Source organism: Eschscholzia californica, unplaced genomic scaffold (assembly GCF_041429995.1).
Source record: "Eschscholzia californica isolate CP2 unplaced genomic scaffold, dmEscCali1.0.p SCAF_5, whole genome shotgun sequence".
Lineage (NCBI taxonomy): Eukaryota > Viridiplantae > Streptophyta > Magnoliopsida > Ranunculales > Papaveraceae > Eschscholzia > Eschscholzia californica.
The window spans coordinates 5442989-5460787 of record NW_028238472.1 but is presented as its reverse complement, the minus strand read 5'-3'; the positions used below and the strand labels follow the sequence as shown (position 1 = coordinate 5460787).

The 17799-nt window shown below is 37.4% G+C and overlaps 2 protein-coding genes across 4 annotated transcripts; both read right to left on the bottom strand.

The window, feature by feature from the left end:
• Window positions 1–1822: 1822 nt before the first annotated feature.
• Window positions 1823–8329, bottom strand: LOC147536524 (putative methyltransferase PMT26). Of its 2 annotated transcripts, none has more exons than XM_086644769.1 (9): window positions 7599–8329; window positions 5451–6731; window positions 5218–5367; window positions 4748–5018; window positions 4523–4633; window positions 4255–4429; window positions 3661–3933; window positions 3341–3535; window positions 1823–2271 (listed from the first exon to the last, which is right to left on the bottom strand). In XM_086644769.1, exons 2-9 carry the CDS (start codon window positions 6675–6677, stop codon window positions 2043–2045), a joined length of 2631 nt encoding a protein of 876 aa, XP_086500895.1. In that variant the 5' UTR covers window positions 6678–6731; window positions 7599–8329; the 3' UTR covers window positions 1823–2042. The 2 variants fall into 2 exon arrangements, with proteins under 2 accessions (XP_086500895.1, XP_086500896.1); XM_086644770.1 differs by having other exon boundaries at window positions 5451–6954; window positions 7288–7926.
• Window positions 8330–15710: 7381 nt separating this feature from the next.
• LOC147536523 (uncharacterized) lies at window positions 15711–17690 on the bottom strand. 2 transcript variants are annotated; one of them, XM_086644768.1, is made up of 6 exons: window positions 17540–17637; window positions 17322–17463; window positions 16610–16814; window positions 16428–16526; window positions 16197–16334; window positions 15711–16030 (listed from the first exon to the last, which is right to left on the bottom strand). In XM_086644768.1, exons 2-6 carry the CDS (start codon window positions 17357–17359, stop codon window positions 15896–15898), a joined length of 615 nt encoding a protein of 204 aa, XP_086500894.1. In that variant the 5' UTR covers window positions 17360–17463; window positions 17540–17637; the 3' UTR covers window positions 15711–15895. The 2 variants fall into 2 exon arrangements, with proteins under 2 accessions (XP_086500894.1, XP_086500893.1); XM_086644767.1 differs by having other exon boundaries at window positions 17322–17690.
• Window positions 17691–17799: the final 109 nt, after the last annotated feature.

Genomic DNA, 17799 nt, shown 5'->3' with positions numbered 1-17799 from the left:
AAGGACTCACATTTCTTAGTTTATGAACTTACCCAAATACTTAGAAAACATACAATATTGTCTTTCTTAAGGTTCAACGATATATACTTTTATATATGAACCTCCGTGAGTGTATTGTCATCATTACTCAATGCTTGAGAAGCCACCGAACCTTCACAAAATAGAAAATATATTCGTGCAGAAAGCAGAAGCTCTTCATGATATATAGATAGATGCATTCGGGACTATAATTTAAACAACAAAATGAAAGAATGTTTAGTCATAATGAGTTGAAAAGAAGTTCAAATTGTACATGTCTTAGCTAAAGGTATTATGATAAAGCAACTTAGCCCCTAGGAAGGTTGAAATAGTACAAAACAGACCAACCAATGATGGGTCCAGAGTAGTACTGAAATTCTGAAAGATAAGAAAAGTAATAGACTCTCCTAACTCTCAAGTAGGTAATGAAGAAAGCAATTTCAACAACATGTGTGTTGATAAGTACACTTTTTTTTTACTATTGAATTCCCATCTTGTCTGCCATTTGAGACATCTTTGGATAAAATTAAGTTAACTAGTAGTTGGCAACCTCTTCATACAATTATTATTAATGAATGTGTTTGTTCTCCTAAACTTTGTTCATCTCTTTAAGATGGTATTGGTTTTTTTATTATCTGTATCTGATTCGTCTAAATTTTACTTCTTCGACTCTGAATAATCCGAGTCAGAAGTATTTTGGTCAATGTCTAACTCAAACGAATCTGAAATCAGTCTGACTTAGCTGTGTACACGCATCAAACAAAACACAATCATTCTAAAATCAGTCCCAATAAGTGATTCACTTATGCTTATAAAAAAGTACACTACCTAACTTTCTCTCTCTCTTAAAGGTACCTTCACTTATGTTTATAAGAAGTAGTAATGAATTAAGAGAGAGTTGTCCAATTTTAGTACCTAGTTACTAGGAGACTTGGGAAATGTGAAGTAGTTGGAGAGAGATGTTTGGTTCTTGGTGGCAGAAGATGGCCTTTGTTGTTTTTGGTCTACTTGCCTTCACCAATATTGTCATTTCATCAACACAAGCATCAAGATTGCCTAGTAGTTATTGGGATCAAATGTTGCCCAAAAGTTTATCTTCCCCTTTTTCTTCTCCATCAAGAGGAACAAATTCTATATCTATATCATCTTCAAAACCTTCTGTGGAAGTTCACCACCATACCCCTTTAAAAAAGGAATCAAAGGTTTAGCTCTTTTGTACTTCACGGGTTGATCGTTTCCACGGGCCAACCTGCCCGAAACTCCGGTCATATCAAACGATAATCTTGAACGATGTAAATTCATGCAATCTCCAAGGAAAGATATCTCCGGAGGGCCGAAATTCAATGATTTATGCCGAATTGGAAAAGACTATCTGGCTCGAAAATGGTCTGAGACGTGGCTGCCAGGAATAGAGAATGAGCATTGGAAAAGTCTAGCTGGCTCGAAAATGGTCTGAATGATGACGTGGCTGCAAGGAATAGAGAATGAGCATGCCACGTTATGTGTAAAACTCAACGAATGTTGGAGGTGAAATGTATGATATGTGGTTGGTGGAGAAACCCGACTTAGTTGGGTGGTATTACGCGCGCGATTCAATGAGACACATGGTTAAATCATTTGGGGTGAAGTTCTTGGTCCTCGTTAAAAATCATGTACACCTTTTTCATTAATGATTCGGTCGTAAAAAAGACTCATTCAATTATACGATCAAGTGTACACGTTAGCATTTTTGGATAAATAATTTGGAGTTATATCGAGCCGTATGATGTAACGCTGAATACATGCTATTAGATATTAATTCTCTAAAAAAAAGACACCAATTCATGTTACCGTTAAATGATAGCGGTAAAAGGTGATGGCAACTAGAAACCAAAAAATGGAAACATAAATGATACATTTAGAGAAGGAATAAACAAAAAAAATGATTTAACGAACATAGCGAAATTATTATACAACAGAAGGACCTTACCCTTTGGCCGCCTAACTATAGCAGCAGCACATCAGAGAAGGAGACGTAGAAAGATTTACGCGATGGCAGATGGAATTGTTTCTACTTCTTCAGGTCTCCACATTGTCTTTTGTACACACAATAAACCTTCTTTATCTTTTGTGTAACTCAACCGTATCTCCCATTGCAAAGACCTCGCCATTTTCTCCACTTCATTTATGATCTCAACTTTATCACGCACGATTAGTTTTCCTTCTGGTCTTAATATCCTATCCACTTCCGCAATTACAGCCACAAAGTTACACCTGCATCAATTTAAGAATTCAAATACCCTAAGTTATATAACATGGTCAATGATTTCACATGAGACTCGGTGCACCCTGTAAACATGATAAGGGACCGAGAAAAAAACAAGCATATTTAGTAAGGCTAGGATTTGGGTTGGAGAGCTCATGTGTACTTAAGCCCTTGGGCGTGCCAGGCTGGGCAAGAAGTTTAAGAATCCTCAAAGATTGTGTGGCAAAATAGGGTTGGCCTTCACCGAGCGGGCTTTGGTGTCCTGAGTTTCGGTAGACATTTTCACACGACTCCTAGCCATTTGATCAGCCCAGTTGATGTTCCTAACCAGATTGGTCTTCGAGAGCCCATCTGGACAAACAGATCGGGTGGGCGCTCACAAGCTTAGGCAACACTTTGTAAAGCTATAGGAGGCTAAATGGAGATGATTCAAAAACTAGCTTCTAGTTATATCTCCTCACTAGAAACTGTGTATCGTTTTACTACTTTGATAGCTACTAATAGGGTTAAAAGCTTTCTATAACTTTTTATGATAATTTCAAAGAATTATGCGTGGAGTTACAGAGTTAGAAGTAATAAAAATATCTGATTCTTTGTGAATACGACCTATGACCTATTGACCTACAATGTCAAGGAAGCCTTGATACCACCCCCGTATGTCAAGGAAGCCTTCATACCACCCACATATAGGCCTCAGAATAGTCCCACATGGAACAAGTGAAGTCTCATAACCAAGTGTACAGTTACACTAATTATGCGGTTGTTTCAATAGAGCGTCGTGTTGGAAAACGGTTGTGGTTCAAGTCTACAAGAGTAAGTGGTCTACACGTTATAACGAATGAAAACTTTTTAACTATAGAGCGTAATCCTTTGTAAATAGGTGTTGAGTTTTGCACCATATAATATATTCAAACACATGATGGAAAAGCACACAGAAAGTCGTTTCAGAACTAATACAGAATTTAGCACGAAGACATTACGAATAACTATACCAAACAGGAATATAAATACATAAAAAAATTTCATTCATGCTCAAACTAAACCTAAACAAAAATACGACTAGAGATAGAAACTAACCTCTTCTTGAGCTTCGAAAACAGATGGTCCGCATGAAGCAGGTCATAGGACCTAGGATACGTGCTATGTGATTCACACCAGTCGTGGTACATACCAAACAATCCCCGTTCATAAATTATGGGAAGTGTGTCCGGTGAGTCAATTGAAACTATATTCATTACCCATAAGTTCAAGTCTTTCAGAGCAGCAGCGAGCCTGAACATTTGCGAAAATTTTGGACCATTAAATCAAAAGAAAGTTATTTTTTTTTTCAAAAGGACACGGCATGAAGAAGTACACCATAAACTGTAGCATAGAGAAGTCAAGTCCATTTTCCTTACCCTCCATAAACTGATCTCATGTCCATCACATTTCTAACGTTAGACCAGCTGATTCCCATTCCGTTCATGTATGAGTTTTTCACAACACGTTTCCAGTGATCATAATCCACTGTGAAATCTTCTGGCGCTGGCTTTCCATAGACTCCGACCTGAGTATTCTTCAACCAGTAAGGTGGTTTTTCCAACCTTGCAGGCCACTGCTCCGGCCACTTTGAACCACGCTCTGATTCATCTACTTGCACCTTGTGCATACATGCTTGTAGAGGCACATTCCTGCACAAAGACAATCATGTCATGAAGTTCACTCAGACTCAACTAAACATTGAACAACTTGAAATTTTTGAAGACCAGAAAACATCCTCAAACCTGAATCAGGGAACAAAATCTAAAAAGAATTTCAGTGTTTTAGGGTGGAAGTTTAATCCATTTTAGTTACCTAAAAAAGGAATCGGTTTTTAACGAAATTAAATTTAAAAATAGTAACAGGTCTGGGTAATATCTAGAATTTTGACAATATTTATCCTAGTTCTTACAGGAGTCGCATTCCATTTGCAGACAAAGAGAGTTAAAATTTGCGGCTAACTACAAACGTACCAGGCGGCATTTGGATCATCAGTTTCTTTGCAGAGAGGAGGATCATTTTCTGGTCTTTTCTCGTAGCATTCGTTAGTTAAAGGCTTCCTATAGATTGCTGCACCAGCAAAATCCACTTTATCCTCTTTAATCGTCACCAGTTCCCAGCACATCTTCTTTGTTAGTATAGACATGGCTGCAATTAAGAACAATAGAACAAAAAGATCCTTTAAGAATTGGTAGATTAATCTTTTAACCAACATAAACATGATATTTCAAAGTAATCTACCATCCCAAATCTCAACATCTTCTGGTTCCTTTTGATAGACTGGAGTAGCCGACCATACAAAATATCCACCAGGCCTGAGCAGACGATTCAGCTCCAAGAGAAGCTTACCACCTGGACATTTCAATCTCATAGTGTATTTACAAAACAGAGGTTTCTGTTAGTAACTAAGTATAAGAGAAGGTATTATAAAAATAAAATGAATCTAAACATGAAAGTTAAACGTACCTTCGATATGCCAAGGAACCCTACAACGGGCACAATGTACAGCATCAAAGACGTTACTTGGGAAAGGTAATCTCTTGGTTCCCATGACAGCTGAAAGAGCTGGGATACCTCTCTCTAGAGCAAACTGAACTTGCGCTTCATGTTCATCCTTCGGAGCAAATGACATAGTAAGCACATCTCTGTCGAAGAGATATCCTCCAAAGCTGGCTACTCCACATCCAACATCCAATATCACACGACTTCGTTTTCCCCATTCTATATCTGGGACACCCTGTAATATAAGGTACAAATTTGATGTTAACGTCCTATAAGTTGAATTAAGTATCTACTATCTAGATGGATCAATTAAAGAGTACTTGGCTAACAGCACAAATCATCCGTTATAACGTGAGGATCCCAAGAAATAAAAGAAAACTATTAAATAATCCGCTATACCGCAAAAATCAAAGGGGTAGAGAATATGTTCTTACTTCTTGAATGAAATCAATGTAATGGGGAGCACCATACTTAAACTGAGTTCCACCACCAGGAAAAGTAAGGAACTCGCCAGTAACTTTCACCCAATTCTGATGTCCCTTCACTTCCGCAAGCTTAGTGTGGGGAACATTATAGTACCATATCTACAGGACAAGTAAAATTCATGAGAAGTAAGAAAACTGAAGATAAAAACCATTCTCATTTGGGTGCAAATGTTAAGATGTACCTTGTCCCTGCTTTTAGGCCACTCAATTGATCGTCTATATCCTGCAGGAAGAGAAACAAGGCATGTTGGGGGTTCTTCAGGGCAGTGTCTCTCCCTGTGTTCATAGTGCTTAGTAGTTTTAAGGTGCTTAAGTGCTTGCACATTATCTAGGCACGGTATATAATCTGACCCAGCAGTGACATTGCAAACTTTCCATTTAAACCCTGAAGCACTGGCGTCATCTTTGCTCATAGAAGATCGTTGCGCTTCCTTCTCATTCTTTGACTCTACGGCTTGAGTCGACCATGACCCAGCGCCTTTTTGTGTGCTAGTTTCATTTAGAAGCTCGGACTGGGTACCATCAGGGAATACCTCATTTTGAACCTCGGTCGTTCTCGTGCTATCCTTTTTGTTACTGCTTGAGCTTTCAGACTGCTTATATTGATTTTCATCCACCTTTTCTTGGGCCTCCATTTTGTCGTCTTTCCTTGTTTCGACTGGCCTATCCAGTGGTTCTGCTTGTTCACCAACATTAGTCTCACCACTTTCACTTTTGGTTTCACCGCCTTCCATTTTGGTTTCACCACCTCCAGTTTTTGTTTCACCACCTTCACTTTTTGTTTCACCAGCTTCACTTTTTGTTTCACCAGCTTCACTTTTCGTTTCACCACCTTCACTTTTTGTTTCACCACCTTCACTTTTTGCTTCAGCAACTTCACTTTGTGTTTCACCACCTTCATTTTTCGTATCACCACCTTCATTTTTTGTTTCTCCAGAATCTGAATTCGAGCCCCCATCTTCTGCCTTTGGTTCACCAGTATTTGTTTCAGGCTTAGATGTCTCATCCTGATCCGTAACCTTAGCCTCACTCTCTTTCTCAGGCTTCTGTTCCTGCATTTCTTGAGACGTAGTTTCTTCAGTTGTTTGTTGAGTTACCTTTTGATTGTCCTGAACGTCGGAGTTAGTTTCATCCTGGGAAGCATTGCTGTTGGAATCTCCCTTCACAGCATCTTCAGGTAAATCCCCTGGACTATCTTCAAATTGCCGTGAATCAGTCTCAGTTATTGTTTGTTTCACCTCTGCTTTATCATCTTGAGAAATGTCAACATTTTGCACTGGAACTACCGACGAAGATGTCATCATCCAAACACCAACCAAGCAAAGAGCAACAAACCCAACAACTACCGATGTCGAACAGTAAGAGGATGACCTCCTACTATCCATTCTTCCACCTCTTCCAAGGGCCATTATTTCTTAAACAAATTTCTTCTTTTACATAAACTTCTCTTAAAATGTATAATCCTGGAGAAAGAAAGAACATAAAAGAATCAAGTATATCTCAAGCTTCTCCTTCTCAAGTAATCTTTTTCCTCAAAAGACGGAACAAAATTACGAGAAGATTCTACAACATCTAGAGTTTAGTACGCACGACATGCTAGGTAGTCGTGGTGTGTTTGACATACCACGGCCACGCAGGGCATGTCCCTTCAATGGGATAGCCCGTGTGCATGACACGACCTGTTTACTGAATACCCGTGGCGGGTTGGCACGACCCTGTTTATAAACGAGTCCATTCAGACACAATGGGATAAAACAGGTCAAGCCGACACGGCACGCTGGTCACTGGCAAACTCCAACAGCATTGCATCAAGAACACAAAGAACAAGCTTTTCTTCTGAAGTCATTTGGTGACCACAAAAATGGCCACCAATTGTTTGCACAAAAGAACAGATATATGAGCAAGATCAAACAAATCCAAGAGAAAATCCGACGACGCATTAGAGTAAGAAAACAAATTTAAATGACTGTTTAAGATAAACTTGCTACTAGAACTTACATAATTGAAAGGAAAAACTACTGGATTTGCAGATAACTTATCCGGCACTACTGAGACTGAATCTGACTCGTCTGACTTAGATGGACCCAAAAGGTCAAAATCAACCCGAATTAGCTAGTTTAGATGAATCAAACATTTACGAGCCCCACAACAAAAACAATCTGAAAACTGACTCTAGACAACTCAAACCTCGAGTCAGATTTCAGATCTGACTCAGAAGGAAGCAATCACTAATGTGATAGTTCAAAAAATTCTCAACCTAAAACAAGAAAAACACAGGAAAACAAATGTAGAGAAAACCTAGCTGAGAAATCTATCAAATCAAATTGTACCTTCTTTATCCAAAAATCTATAGAGATTTGAAGTTTTCTTGTTTGTGTTTTGTTCAGCTAGGAATCCATGGAGATTTTCTAAGTTATGAGAAAGATGAAGAATTGTTTCATGATACTTATTCTAGAGAGAGAGAAAGTGATAAACAATTCTAGAGAGAAGAGAAAGCAGGGGAAGGAGAAGGAAGTAAAGAGTTGAATAGAGAGGAGAAAAAGAAGGGAACAGAGAAGAAGACGGAGGAATCAATAAATTAAAAATGGATTAAGAATTGAAAGATTAAGGACCATTCTTACCCCGGAAACCATGCCTCAAAATTTTATGATCTAATTAATTAGACAAACTTCTAATTAATTTGTGTTTGATTTCACAAAGGAGTTTTATGTCCTGAAAATCTTGTTCGAACATGACCCAAGTGCAGAGGCGTAGCCAGGATTTAGAGTAGACACTGGCTGAAAATTAGTGTTCAAGAAAAAAATATCTTTATATTAAGAATAAAAAAAATATGAAAATGGTTACACATATTATCAGAGCCGTGGATAAAGGGGTGCTACCGGTGCGATGACACAGGACACTCCTTTACCTAAGGGCCTACTTTATTAACCAGCGGTTAAAAAAAAGTTTAAATGTGTAACTGTCTTACTGGTGAGGAGCTTTGTACGGATAGTTTAAAGGAAAAAAAAGAAAGCTTTGTAAGTATCCAACTGTACCCTTGAGTCCTGTGAGAAGTGGAAGTGTTGATTTGACATTCTTAAATGTCAAATATAGGGAATAGATGCCTATTAAGTAGGCTTTGTTTTTACTATTTCATCTTCTTTCCATTAATTAAGTAGGCTTTGTTTTTACTATTTCATCTTCTTTTCATTAAGGGTTATTTCCCTAATGGCCCCCTACTTTGTGACCAGCTTCCTGCCTGGCCCCCTACTTTACGAGAAATACCCATATGGCCCCCTTTCGTTATAACACCGTTACTCTCTCTCTTCCATTTCTTTTCTCTCTCCTCCAACATGTTTTCTCTCTCTGCCACCTCGTTAAAACCAGCCAACTCATCATCTTCTCCGGGAAGGTCGCCGGCCGACCAATTTTCCGGCCGGCGACCTTCAAACCTAAAAAAAAAAATTTGTTTTTTTATTTCATCTCTCCTCTCTCTCTCAAAAAAAAAATAAGGTCTGCCCGAGCAGACCTTCATGGTATGTTCCGGCAGACCTTCCAGATCTGCCGGAACAGACCTTGACCTTTGAGGTCTGCCCGGGCAGACCTTCATGGTCTGTTCGAGCAGACCATGAAGGTCTGCTCGGGCAGACCTTTAAGGTCTCCCGAACTCCGGCGAAGGGTAACAACCCCCCTTCGCCGGAGTTTAGAGAGAGAGAGAGAGGAAGTCAAAAAAAAAAAAAATTTTTTTTTTTTTTTGAGAGAGAGGAGAGATGAAATAAAAAAATAATTTTTTTTTTTTTAGGTTTGAAGGTCGCCGGCCGGAAAATTGGTCGGCCGGCGACCTTCCCGGAGAAGATGATGAGTTGGCTGGTTTTAACGAGGTGGCAGAGAGAGAAAACATGTTGGAGGAGAGAGAAAAGAAATGGAAGAGAGAGAGTAACGGTGTTATAACGGAAGGGGGCCATATGGGTATTTCTCGTAAAGTAGGGGGCCAGACAGGAAGTTGGTCACAAAGTAGGGGGCCATTAGGGAAATAACTCTTTCATTAATTAAGTAGGCTTTTTTTTTCTTTCTTTTTTAACTGTTTCATCTTCTTTCCATATCAATCTTCTCCTTTCTTAATTTGTTGTATTCTCTTAAATTTATGGTACTACGTCATATAACCAAAAAAAAAATCTATGGTACTACTTATTATCAAATTACAATATATAAGTATATAACCGTTCTAAATTTCCAAAATTCAATATTCGAACTTTAGAAGAAGACAACACCATCTCTGCATTTTTTAAAGTGTTCTTTGCTCTTTTTTTAAAGTGTTCTTTACTCTTTTCTCCATCGAAAGCGTATTTTTTTTTCCACTTGATTACGAAAATTTAATTAATGATTTTACATCAAAAAATGCGAAGACAAAGAAAAATTGAAGAGAAAAGCTTTTCATCAAGTCACACAAGGTGAAGATAGTAGTGTTTTTTGTTTATTTTCTATTATTTTTATTGTTTTGTTTAATATATAGAGTTTGGACGGATTAACAATTTAATATCATTTTGCATATTAGTTACTGAAATTTCTTTAGTTTCCGTTCATCGTATAAGGTCCTCCTTGAAATTTGGCACAGGGCCTTCAAATTTTCAGCCACGCCCCTGCATATTATCATAGTTCCGACAAGATTACAACATCATTCAAACTAAATGGAAATACTAGATACTCCTTGTCGCTGGAATTACATTCGTAGTAAGAGAACTTTTTAAATTTGGTATAAGAAAATTTAGAACAATAAAAATTGTCGAAAACCTCATTTTCGTGTAAACAAAAAGGTTTATGATTACGTTTCATACATGTAAAAAGAAGAATTACTTTAGAAAAGATTTGTGTTATCTTCAAATAAGATTTAATCTAATTTCTAAGAAAAAAATATATGTACACATATAAAGCATCTCAAGCCAAACACACCCTTATAATCAATAAAATACTAAATTTCTGTTCAAAAACAGAAGGGTGGGACCCCAACTCCTGAATGCTATTAGCAGTGACACCTATTTGACCACTTCAGCCCAACCAAACACATGACTTAAAGGTAGGTTTTCTTTTGGATGTTAGTGGGTTGACCAGGGCTGCAGCCCGACTCAGCCCACTAACAGCTCTGCCTCTGCCCAAGTGTGAATATCTTGTTCGAGCATGACCCGAGTGCGAATATCTTGTTCGAGCATGACCCGAGTGCGTAAATCTTCTTCGAGCATGACCCGAGGGCGTAAATCTTGTTCGAGCATGACCCGAGTGCGTAAATCTTGTTCGAGTATGACACCAGTGCGTAAATCTTGTTCGAGTATGACCCGAGTGCTGACGTGACATACAGATACGCCATTTCAGCACTCAGGCTCTACTGGAAAAAAGTTTCGGAGCAAGTATCATTTTTCTTGATAGTAACTGGGCAAAAGAAAACAATAAAGTAAGATTTTGTGTGCACTACAAAACAGACAGGCTTTAACTACGCTCCGCTCCTTTTGTTACGAACAACTCATCAGTAGCTATTAGTCACTATTTTGTTATGGATCTTTGTGGGGCGTAGCAAATGACTACCAATAGCTACAAAATTTCTCTGCCCTTGCTACGCATGGCCTGTAGCAAGTGTGTCACCCACACAAATGGGTCAAAATAGTAGCAAATCTTGATTAAATTCGGCGCCAAAAAATTGGGCGAGAAATTTAAGGTGTTCGCGGGAAAGAAAAGACAAAATTTTGGAGAAGATTTGGGCGCGACAAGTTTTTATTTTATTCGCCAAGAGAAGTTTTCAGAGAGAGTCCAACATGAAGTGAAAGGGAGAGTCAATTAATGAAATTCGCACTATACCTTTCACTTGTATTTTACTGACTTGATCTAGATCTAGGGTCCAAAAATCAAGCGAGAAGAGAGAGAGAGTTCGAGCGAGAAGAGAGAGAGAGTTCGAGCAGGAAGAGAGGGAGAGTTCGAACGTAGAAAAATCAATAGATTCTTTAAAGGTAGGGTCCAAAACGTTTTTCTTTTCCTGTGTTTTTTACTGATTTGATCTAGATCTAGGGTTATGTCAAAACTAAACTGCTGAGAAGACGCTTAAATAAGCTGATGGTGTTGTTGTTCTTACTGCTTAAATCTAGATCGAGGGTTTTGTTTTCATTGTTATTTTGAACATCATATCATCTATAACAACCCTTTCTTTTTTATTACCAGGTTTAACTATTTGAGATACTTACTGATTTGAGTACAAGAATATTAGAGAGTTATGGACAATATGCGTAGCAAAAAATTCGTAATTAAAACCTTTTGTTACGACAATATTAGTTACGAGGACAACGTCGTAGTAAGTGTCTCTTGCCGGTTATTTGGGCAACTGCTACGACCGCCGTCCATAACTAATGCCTGTCTGTTTTGTAGTGAGAGAACAGTTATTCTTCCCGTGTTTTATATTGTTCTTCAATTTTTGATATGAGAAAGAACATAATTGTTATAGAATTGGTTCGCCATATCTTTCGAACTTCTAGTAATATTGTTCGGATTAGCACTTCATGTAACTTAACCGAATCTCCCCATTCATAGACCTCGCCATATTTTCTATTTCATTGATCGCCTCCACTTCGTCACGCACAATCAAATTAACATAGAAAGATATTCCATAGTTATTTAAAATTAAGAGTTTCTATAGTTTGAAGTATTAAGGTCATTATTGAAGTCTAATTAGATATTCTATAGTTATTTAATATTTAGAGTTTCTTATTTTTGGAGTATATATTTAATATTAGGAGTTTCTATACTTCTAAATACTGAATCCTAGTTGAAGTCTAATTAGGAGTCGTAGTTGGAGTCTAAATTGTCTAGTTGTAGCCTATATATATGACTGACTTCATAGTAGTTAAGACATTAATCTTAAAGTTATTAATAAAAAAATTTATTAGTATTACGTTTATCTTTGGCTGACCTTGAGAAAGACCTGAAAGTTCCTATCAATTGTATCCAGAGCAGGTGCTCCTATCATTCGTTTTCGCACTCCTTTCATCTTCGTTAGAGAACCTCGTTTATAGTACAAACTCGAAAAAAAAAAACAAGAAAGGAGAAGCAATTAAGTGAATTGGGGGAGAAGATGACTGAGATGACAGTAAATCAAACATTGTTAATTGAGAAGATTGGTCGATTGGCCGAAAATAGAGAGACTGTGTCTCAGAGAGGTGATCGTTTTAAAGGTGAAAGGTTATATTTTACACGGTTTGACGGATCCGGTGTGGAAGGATGAATTTTTCAAGATGAACAATATTTTGAGTTCTATAACACATTGCACTAGTCCAAAAGAGTCAGTTTGCAATCAGTTACTTGGATTGAAAAACATTACAAGGGTATCGATGGGTTAAAAGAGGTAACTATTTTCGTTCACGGAAAGAGTTTGTCGAAGCGATTGTAGGTCGCTTCAAGAGAACGGCGTATGAAGATGCAGGGGTTGCACTAGCAAAATTACGACAAACGGGGTCCTACTTTGGATATCAAGAAGAGTTTGAGCGTCTTTCAAACATGGTTAATGTTTACCAGACTGTTTTTTAATGAGTTGTTTCATGAGTGGATTGAAAGATGAGGTTAGACTAGAAACTAAATCCTTTAGTCTAGTAAACTTACATGATGCAATGTCTATAGCTAGGTTACAAGATGAAAAAGTCTCTTTGAGGCGCCAAAGTTATATAAATATTAAAACCAAAACCCTTTATCAACGCAGAACCACTGAACTCGAAACCACCAGGAATACCAAACCAAATTTATAATGAAGCACCAGTAATTTGCCGACTCACATCAGTTGAGGCCGAAGAAAGAAGGATGCAACAGTTATTTTACAATTGCGATGAGAAGTGGCACCATGACCACCGATGTAAGACACAAACTTTATTCCTCATTGAGAAAGAAGAAGAGAGTGACGATGCAAACCAGACTGAAACTGAGAGAGTTGATGAAGAAATGCACACACAAAAAGAACATGTGGAGATTTCTATGCATGAATTGGACGGCTCCCTCGCACCACAAACCATGAAGGTCCAAGGAGAAATTAAAAGAGCTTAAGTTGTCGTTTTAATTGATTCAAGTAGTACACATAATTTTATTGACGTGTCTATTCCTAAGAGGCTAGGTATTAAATTGTACTTGACAACTCTTTTGAAGTTATGGTAGCAGACGGATCAAGAATTGCTTATGAAGGGCAATTTTAATCAATCTTCACGGGAAATTTTTATATACTGAAACTCGGTGGTTGTGATATGATACTGCGAGTAAGTTGGTTACAAAAACTTGGGCCAATAACTTGGGATTGTTTATCTATTGACTTTGGAAATTGTTTATCTATTGGGTTGATCGACCCTTTAATCGTTTCTGAGTCCTAATTACATTCATATCTTTGGTTGTTGTTCTGTTGGGTATTGCAGGTGTTGGATACTTGGATGCCATTCAAGTTGCGGAAAAACAAAAAAAGTCTTCGCTTACAGAACATTTTAGAGACGTATATGATGATCGACCGACCAATCTCATAGAGCAAGAGAGGTTGCCTTAGAGAGACGGTAAAAAACATCCACATGATTATCCTTCTGATGTGCCTCTCTGATATGTCTTCGCAAACGAAAGAATTGCCTCTCTCCCTCTCTATGTAATCTTCTCCAATGTCTTTAAGCTGCTCAAAATTAGAACCCACAAAAATTTGAAGTGAAAGTACTTCTTTTATAACATCTACAAGGAGATGGAGGTTAAAAAACACCTATAAGAAATACATATCATAACCCTTCTATGACATCTAAAGTGGAATCAGAGTCTATTGATTTCTCTTCAATATCAAACGTTATACACTAAACTTTGGGCCACATAAATGTCAGGTCCGGCTCTGCATAGCCCTCTGAATTTCAACGTTTGTTGTTAAAATCATGTAAGACTTCTCAGCCCAAAATGAAAAAGATGTATGACCGAGTTTATTTTTAGGATTCATTGTTTCCCTCTTTCTCTGTTATAAACAAAGTTTTCAGACTTGCATAACAAAAGGGATGCTACTACAAATTCTTAATATCAATGATAGAGTATGAGTGAAGTCTTGAATTCAAAACATATACCAAATACCCATCCCAAATTGATTATCCATTCTCCTATTTAAACACTTGTGGGGGATCATAGTTCTTCATTAGAATTATGATCATACAAAGTATCCACCGGGTCTGAGCACCCGATTAAGCTCCAATAGAAGTCTACCACCTGAATATAGTACAGAGAAATGAATCTACAATAAAGAGAAGAAGGTATAGTGCGTGTTTCTTTTATCAAATTCAGATATGAAATCTGACTCAGAATTTTAATTATTCCAATTTGATTTCAGGATGTTTACTTTTTATTGACTCGTGTGTCTGAATGGCTAACTCAGCCTGGTTTTTGGTCTGTTTGTCTCATACATAAATTAAGATCTTATTGTCTGAAACACCACCGTATGTTGAGTTCCAAGTCGAAAATACCTTCGATATACCAAGGAACTCGGCAACAAGCACACTGACTGGGTGACATCAAAGACTCTACCAGGGAAAGGTAGTCTCTTGGTTCCCATGACAGCTGATGTAGCTGGAATGCCTCTTTCAAGTGCAAATTGAACTTGAGCTTCATGTTCATCCTTGGGAGCAAGTGACATAGTGAGCACATCTTTGTCAAAGAGATATCCTCCAAAGCTGTGCTCACTATGTCACTTGCTCCAATATTACACGACTTTGTTTTCCCCGTGCTATCTCAGGCACAGCCTATAGTAAATGCAAGTCAAAATTATCAATGACCCATAGTTTTATATATTATATGCGTACACCTCTTACACGATAGCGCACATGCAGAATGTGACTAGCCTGGTGTTTTTTTTTCTTTCTCGAAGTCAGATATAAAATCAGACTCGAGGTCTGAATTAATTTGAAACAGATTTCAGAATGTTTATTCAACAGTTATATTTGCCCGAAAGTTTAGGCCGTCATGAAAGGGTCAGTTACACCTAGTTCATATAGGCAGAAATTTCTACCAGAGTCCATAGGTTGTCGATCTGCACTTGTCTAGAGGTGGTATGAAAATACCAACACTTTCAACTTAGACAGGTGACCATTACCCGTGAAGATGTCTCTGGCATCATCCCGGCACACATGATGAGAAAGATGTATACAACACTAATTTGGGATACAAGAAAAGCTTCAAATAGTTAATCATCTCATACAACAATAATTTTGTAGTCTCAAAAAAAATATACTCCCTCCGTCCCATTTTGTTTGTAGTTTTGGGGAATCCAACTTATTAAGGAATGTTATTTATTGTTGATAAATATAAAGACTTTTCCTAAACTACCCTAATTTGATATAGAGTATTTCATTAAACACAACATTGGTAAGAGCGTAGAACCAATAAAAACCTTTGAATGGTCTTCAAACTAAAGGGTAGTCTTGGAAGTTTCATCATTTTAATAATTAAATGAATGTTATAAAAGGAAAGTGACAAACATTTTGGGACATCCATAAAAGGAATAACAACCAAACAAAATGGGATGGAGGGAGTATATATATATAATAATTTTAGTAGCATTTTTTTCACAGTTTCAAATAGCTCATACCACCGGTAACCACCCCAACTGACTCTGCGTTAGTCAAAATTTTGTCAGCATCCTTCCAAGATCTTCTGATATCCCACGTGAAAGCATTAGCACCTTGTGCAAATAACTCACAATAGAAGAATCATCATCGTAGTCTGAAGTCACTCCCTTCAGTTTTTCCATCACATCCTGCCATTACAAAGTGATATTATCAAATCAGTATCTGCTTCTTGGAAAAACGACACTAATCACACAGATAACAAGCCCTAGAAATGCCATGACAAATCTAATTAGCAATCTCACACACCAAAAGATAGCAGTATTCATTTTGAAATGAAACCTATACTTGCATTACCTCAAAGCTCTCTTCAGTGTCTTCTATTTCTTCTGTATCTTTCGCTTCATATTTTTTCAGCTCAGACCGGACTATTTCTTTTTCCTCCTCATCGTCAACAATGGCAAGCACGTCAACTACCTTCTCAAAATCTTCGATCTGTTCATAAATCATGAACTCAGAGAGAGCACAAAAAGATGATAACAAACTACAGATAGATGGAATAAAAAGTCAAGTTGAGGTCTACATTACCTTCTTTAGTTTTCTGACAATTGCATAAACTTTAGGCATATATTCGTCACGAGCCTTATCAATAGTCTCCAATTTATCATCGCATACATCGATTAAATCCTGGACAAACATAACAACATACATTATCACAAATACTATCAAAAATAAAATCAGCCAAATCGTTATATAATTAAATAGATTACCTTCCAATGATTCATTTCCTTTTCTATCTCTTCTTTTATAGATTGGTCGGTACATAGATCATCATCAGTTTCTCTAAAGGGATCAACGTAGGAAATGAAACTACTCCACTTATTTCCTAGATCTCGAAACAGATTCTCCAGACCTACTTCCTTCTTTCCACGAGGCAAGTCCTCGAAGGAATTGATACCCTTACCCACAACTTCCCTATAAACAGACATAGTCTTTACAGAGTGTAATCAAACAAGGCATAATCAAGCAACATAGCTTCTTAAGACACATAATAATAAAATTGCATCAACATCATCAATTAGGTTGGATACATCATAACTTCCATGACATTGTACACACACAAAACCCTAAATTAAAGAAAGGGATATAACTCTAACTAAGATGCAGAGTCAGAAGATTTAAGAATGAATGATTTGCGACGATTGAGGACATAAGATTCAGATTTATACATGTTAGGAAACAATCATGGACCAATGCTTAACCATGCCTCAAAGGCTAAGAAGAAAAATTGAAACCCTAAAAACTAGTTCTCTAACAGCCTAAAGGTTTCAATAGTCATTTAGGAAAAACAAAAAAAAACCCTAATTTGATTTAAGGGAAGAGTGATTTCAATAAAAAACCTGATTGATCGTTGGTTAAGAAATAAGGGAAATTGAAGAAAGTAAAGCACATGATTATAGAACCCTAGATATCCATCCATACCTGCATTTCTTAGACAAAAGGAAAATATTTCTGATCATATCGTCAAGATGTTCTACCCTATCTTCTTCTGGTACTTCACTCACAGATTTCACTCGTGGTACTTCCCCATCGTCGCCTGTATTTTCCTCGATCGTGTTTTCTCCTGTCATTATATTTTTTGAGATGGTTTCCTCTTGTCTTTCTTTTGTATGGAAAAACACCATGTCTTTTTCTCTTACTTCACTCATATTCGCTCTTCTCTTCCCTTCCGATTTCTCTTCTAAAGCTAGCTAGGGTTTTTCTGAGCCTTCTTCTAATGGTAGAGAATTTTAGGGTTCACCCTCCCCCACCACTTTCAGTTTCAAGCTTCTTTCAGAGAAAGAGAGAAACGGAGAGAGATAAAGAAGTTTAAGAGAGACTTATATAGCTTTTGGTTAATTCCATTTTGGCCCCCTAAAGATAACAAACTAACCCAGAATTGCCCCCTAAAGATGATCAG

Bases quoted from the DNA above. Each gene is read 5' to 3' on its own strand.
- LOC147536524 (XM_086644769.1), bottom strand. From the start codon at position 6,677: ATGGCCCTTGGAAGAGGTGGAAGAATGGATAGTAGGAGGTCATCCTCT. The intron at 4,634-4,747 runs GTACGTTTAACT...TGAAATGTCCAG, and splicing joins GGTTCCTTGGCATATCGAAG to GTGGTAAGCTTCTCTTGGAG. The intron at 2,272-3,340 runs GTTAGTTTCTAT...AAATTGATGCAG, and splicing joins TTTTCGAAGCTCAAGAAGAG to GTGTAACTTTGTGGCTGTAA.
- LOC147536523 (XM_086644767.1), bottom strand. From the start codon at position 17,548: ATGAGTGAAGTAAGAGAAAAAGACATGGTGTTTTTCCATACAAAAGAA. The intron at 16,815-17,321 runs GTATGGATGGAT...GTCTGTTTATAG, and splicing joins CTTTTGTCTAAGAAATGCAG to GGAAGTTGTGGGTAAGGGTA. The intron at 16,335-16,427 runs GTAATGTAGACC...ATTTATGAACAG, and splicing joins TTGTCAGAAAACTAAAGAAG to ATCGAAGATTTTGAGAAGGT.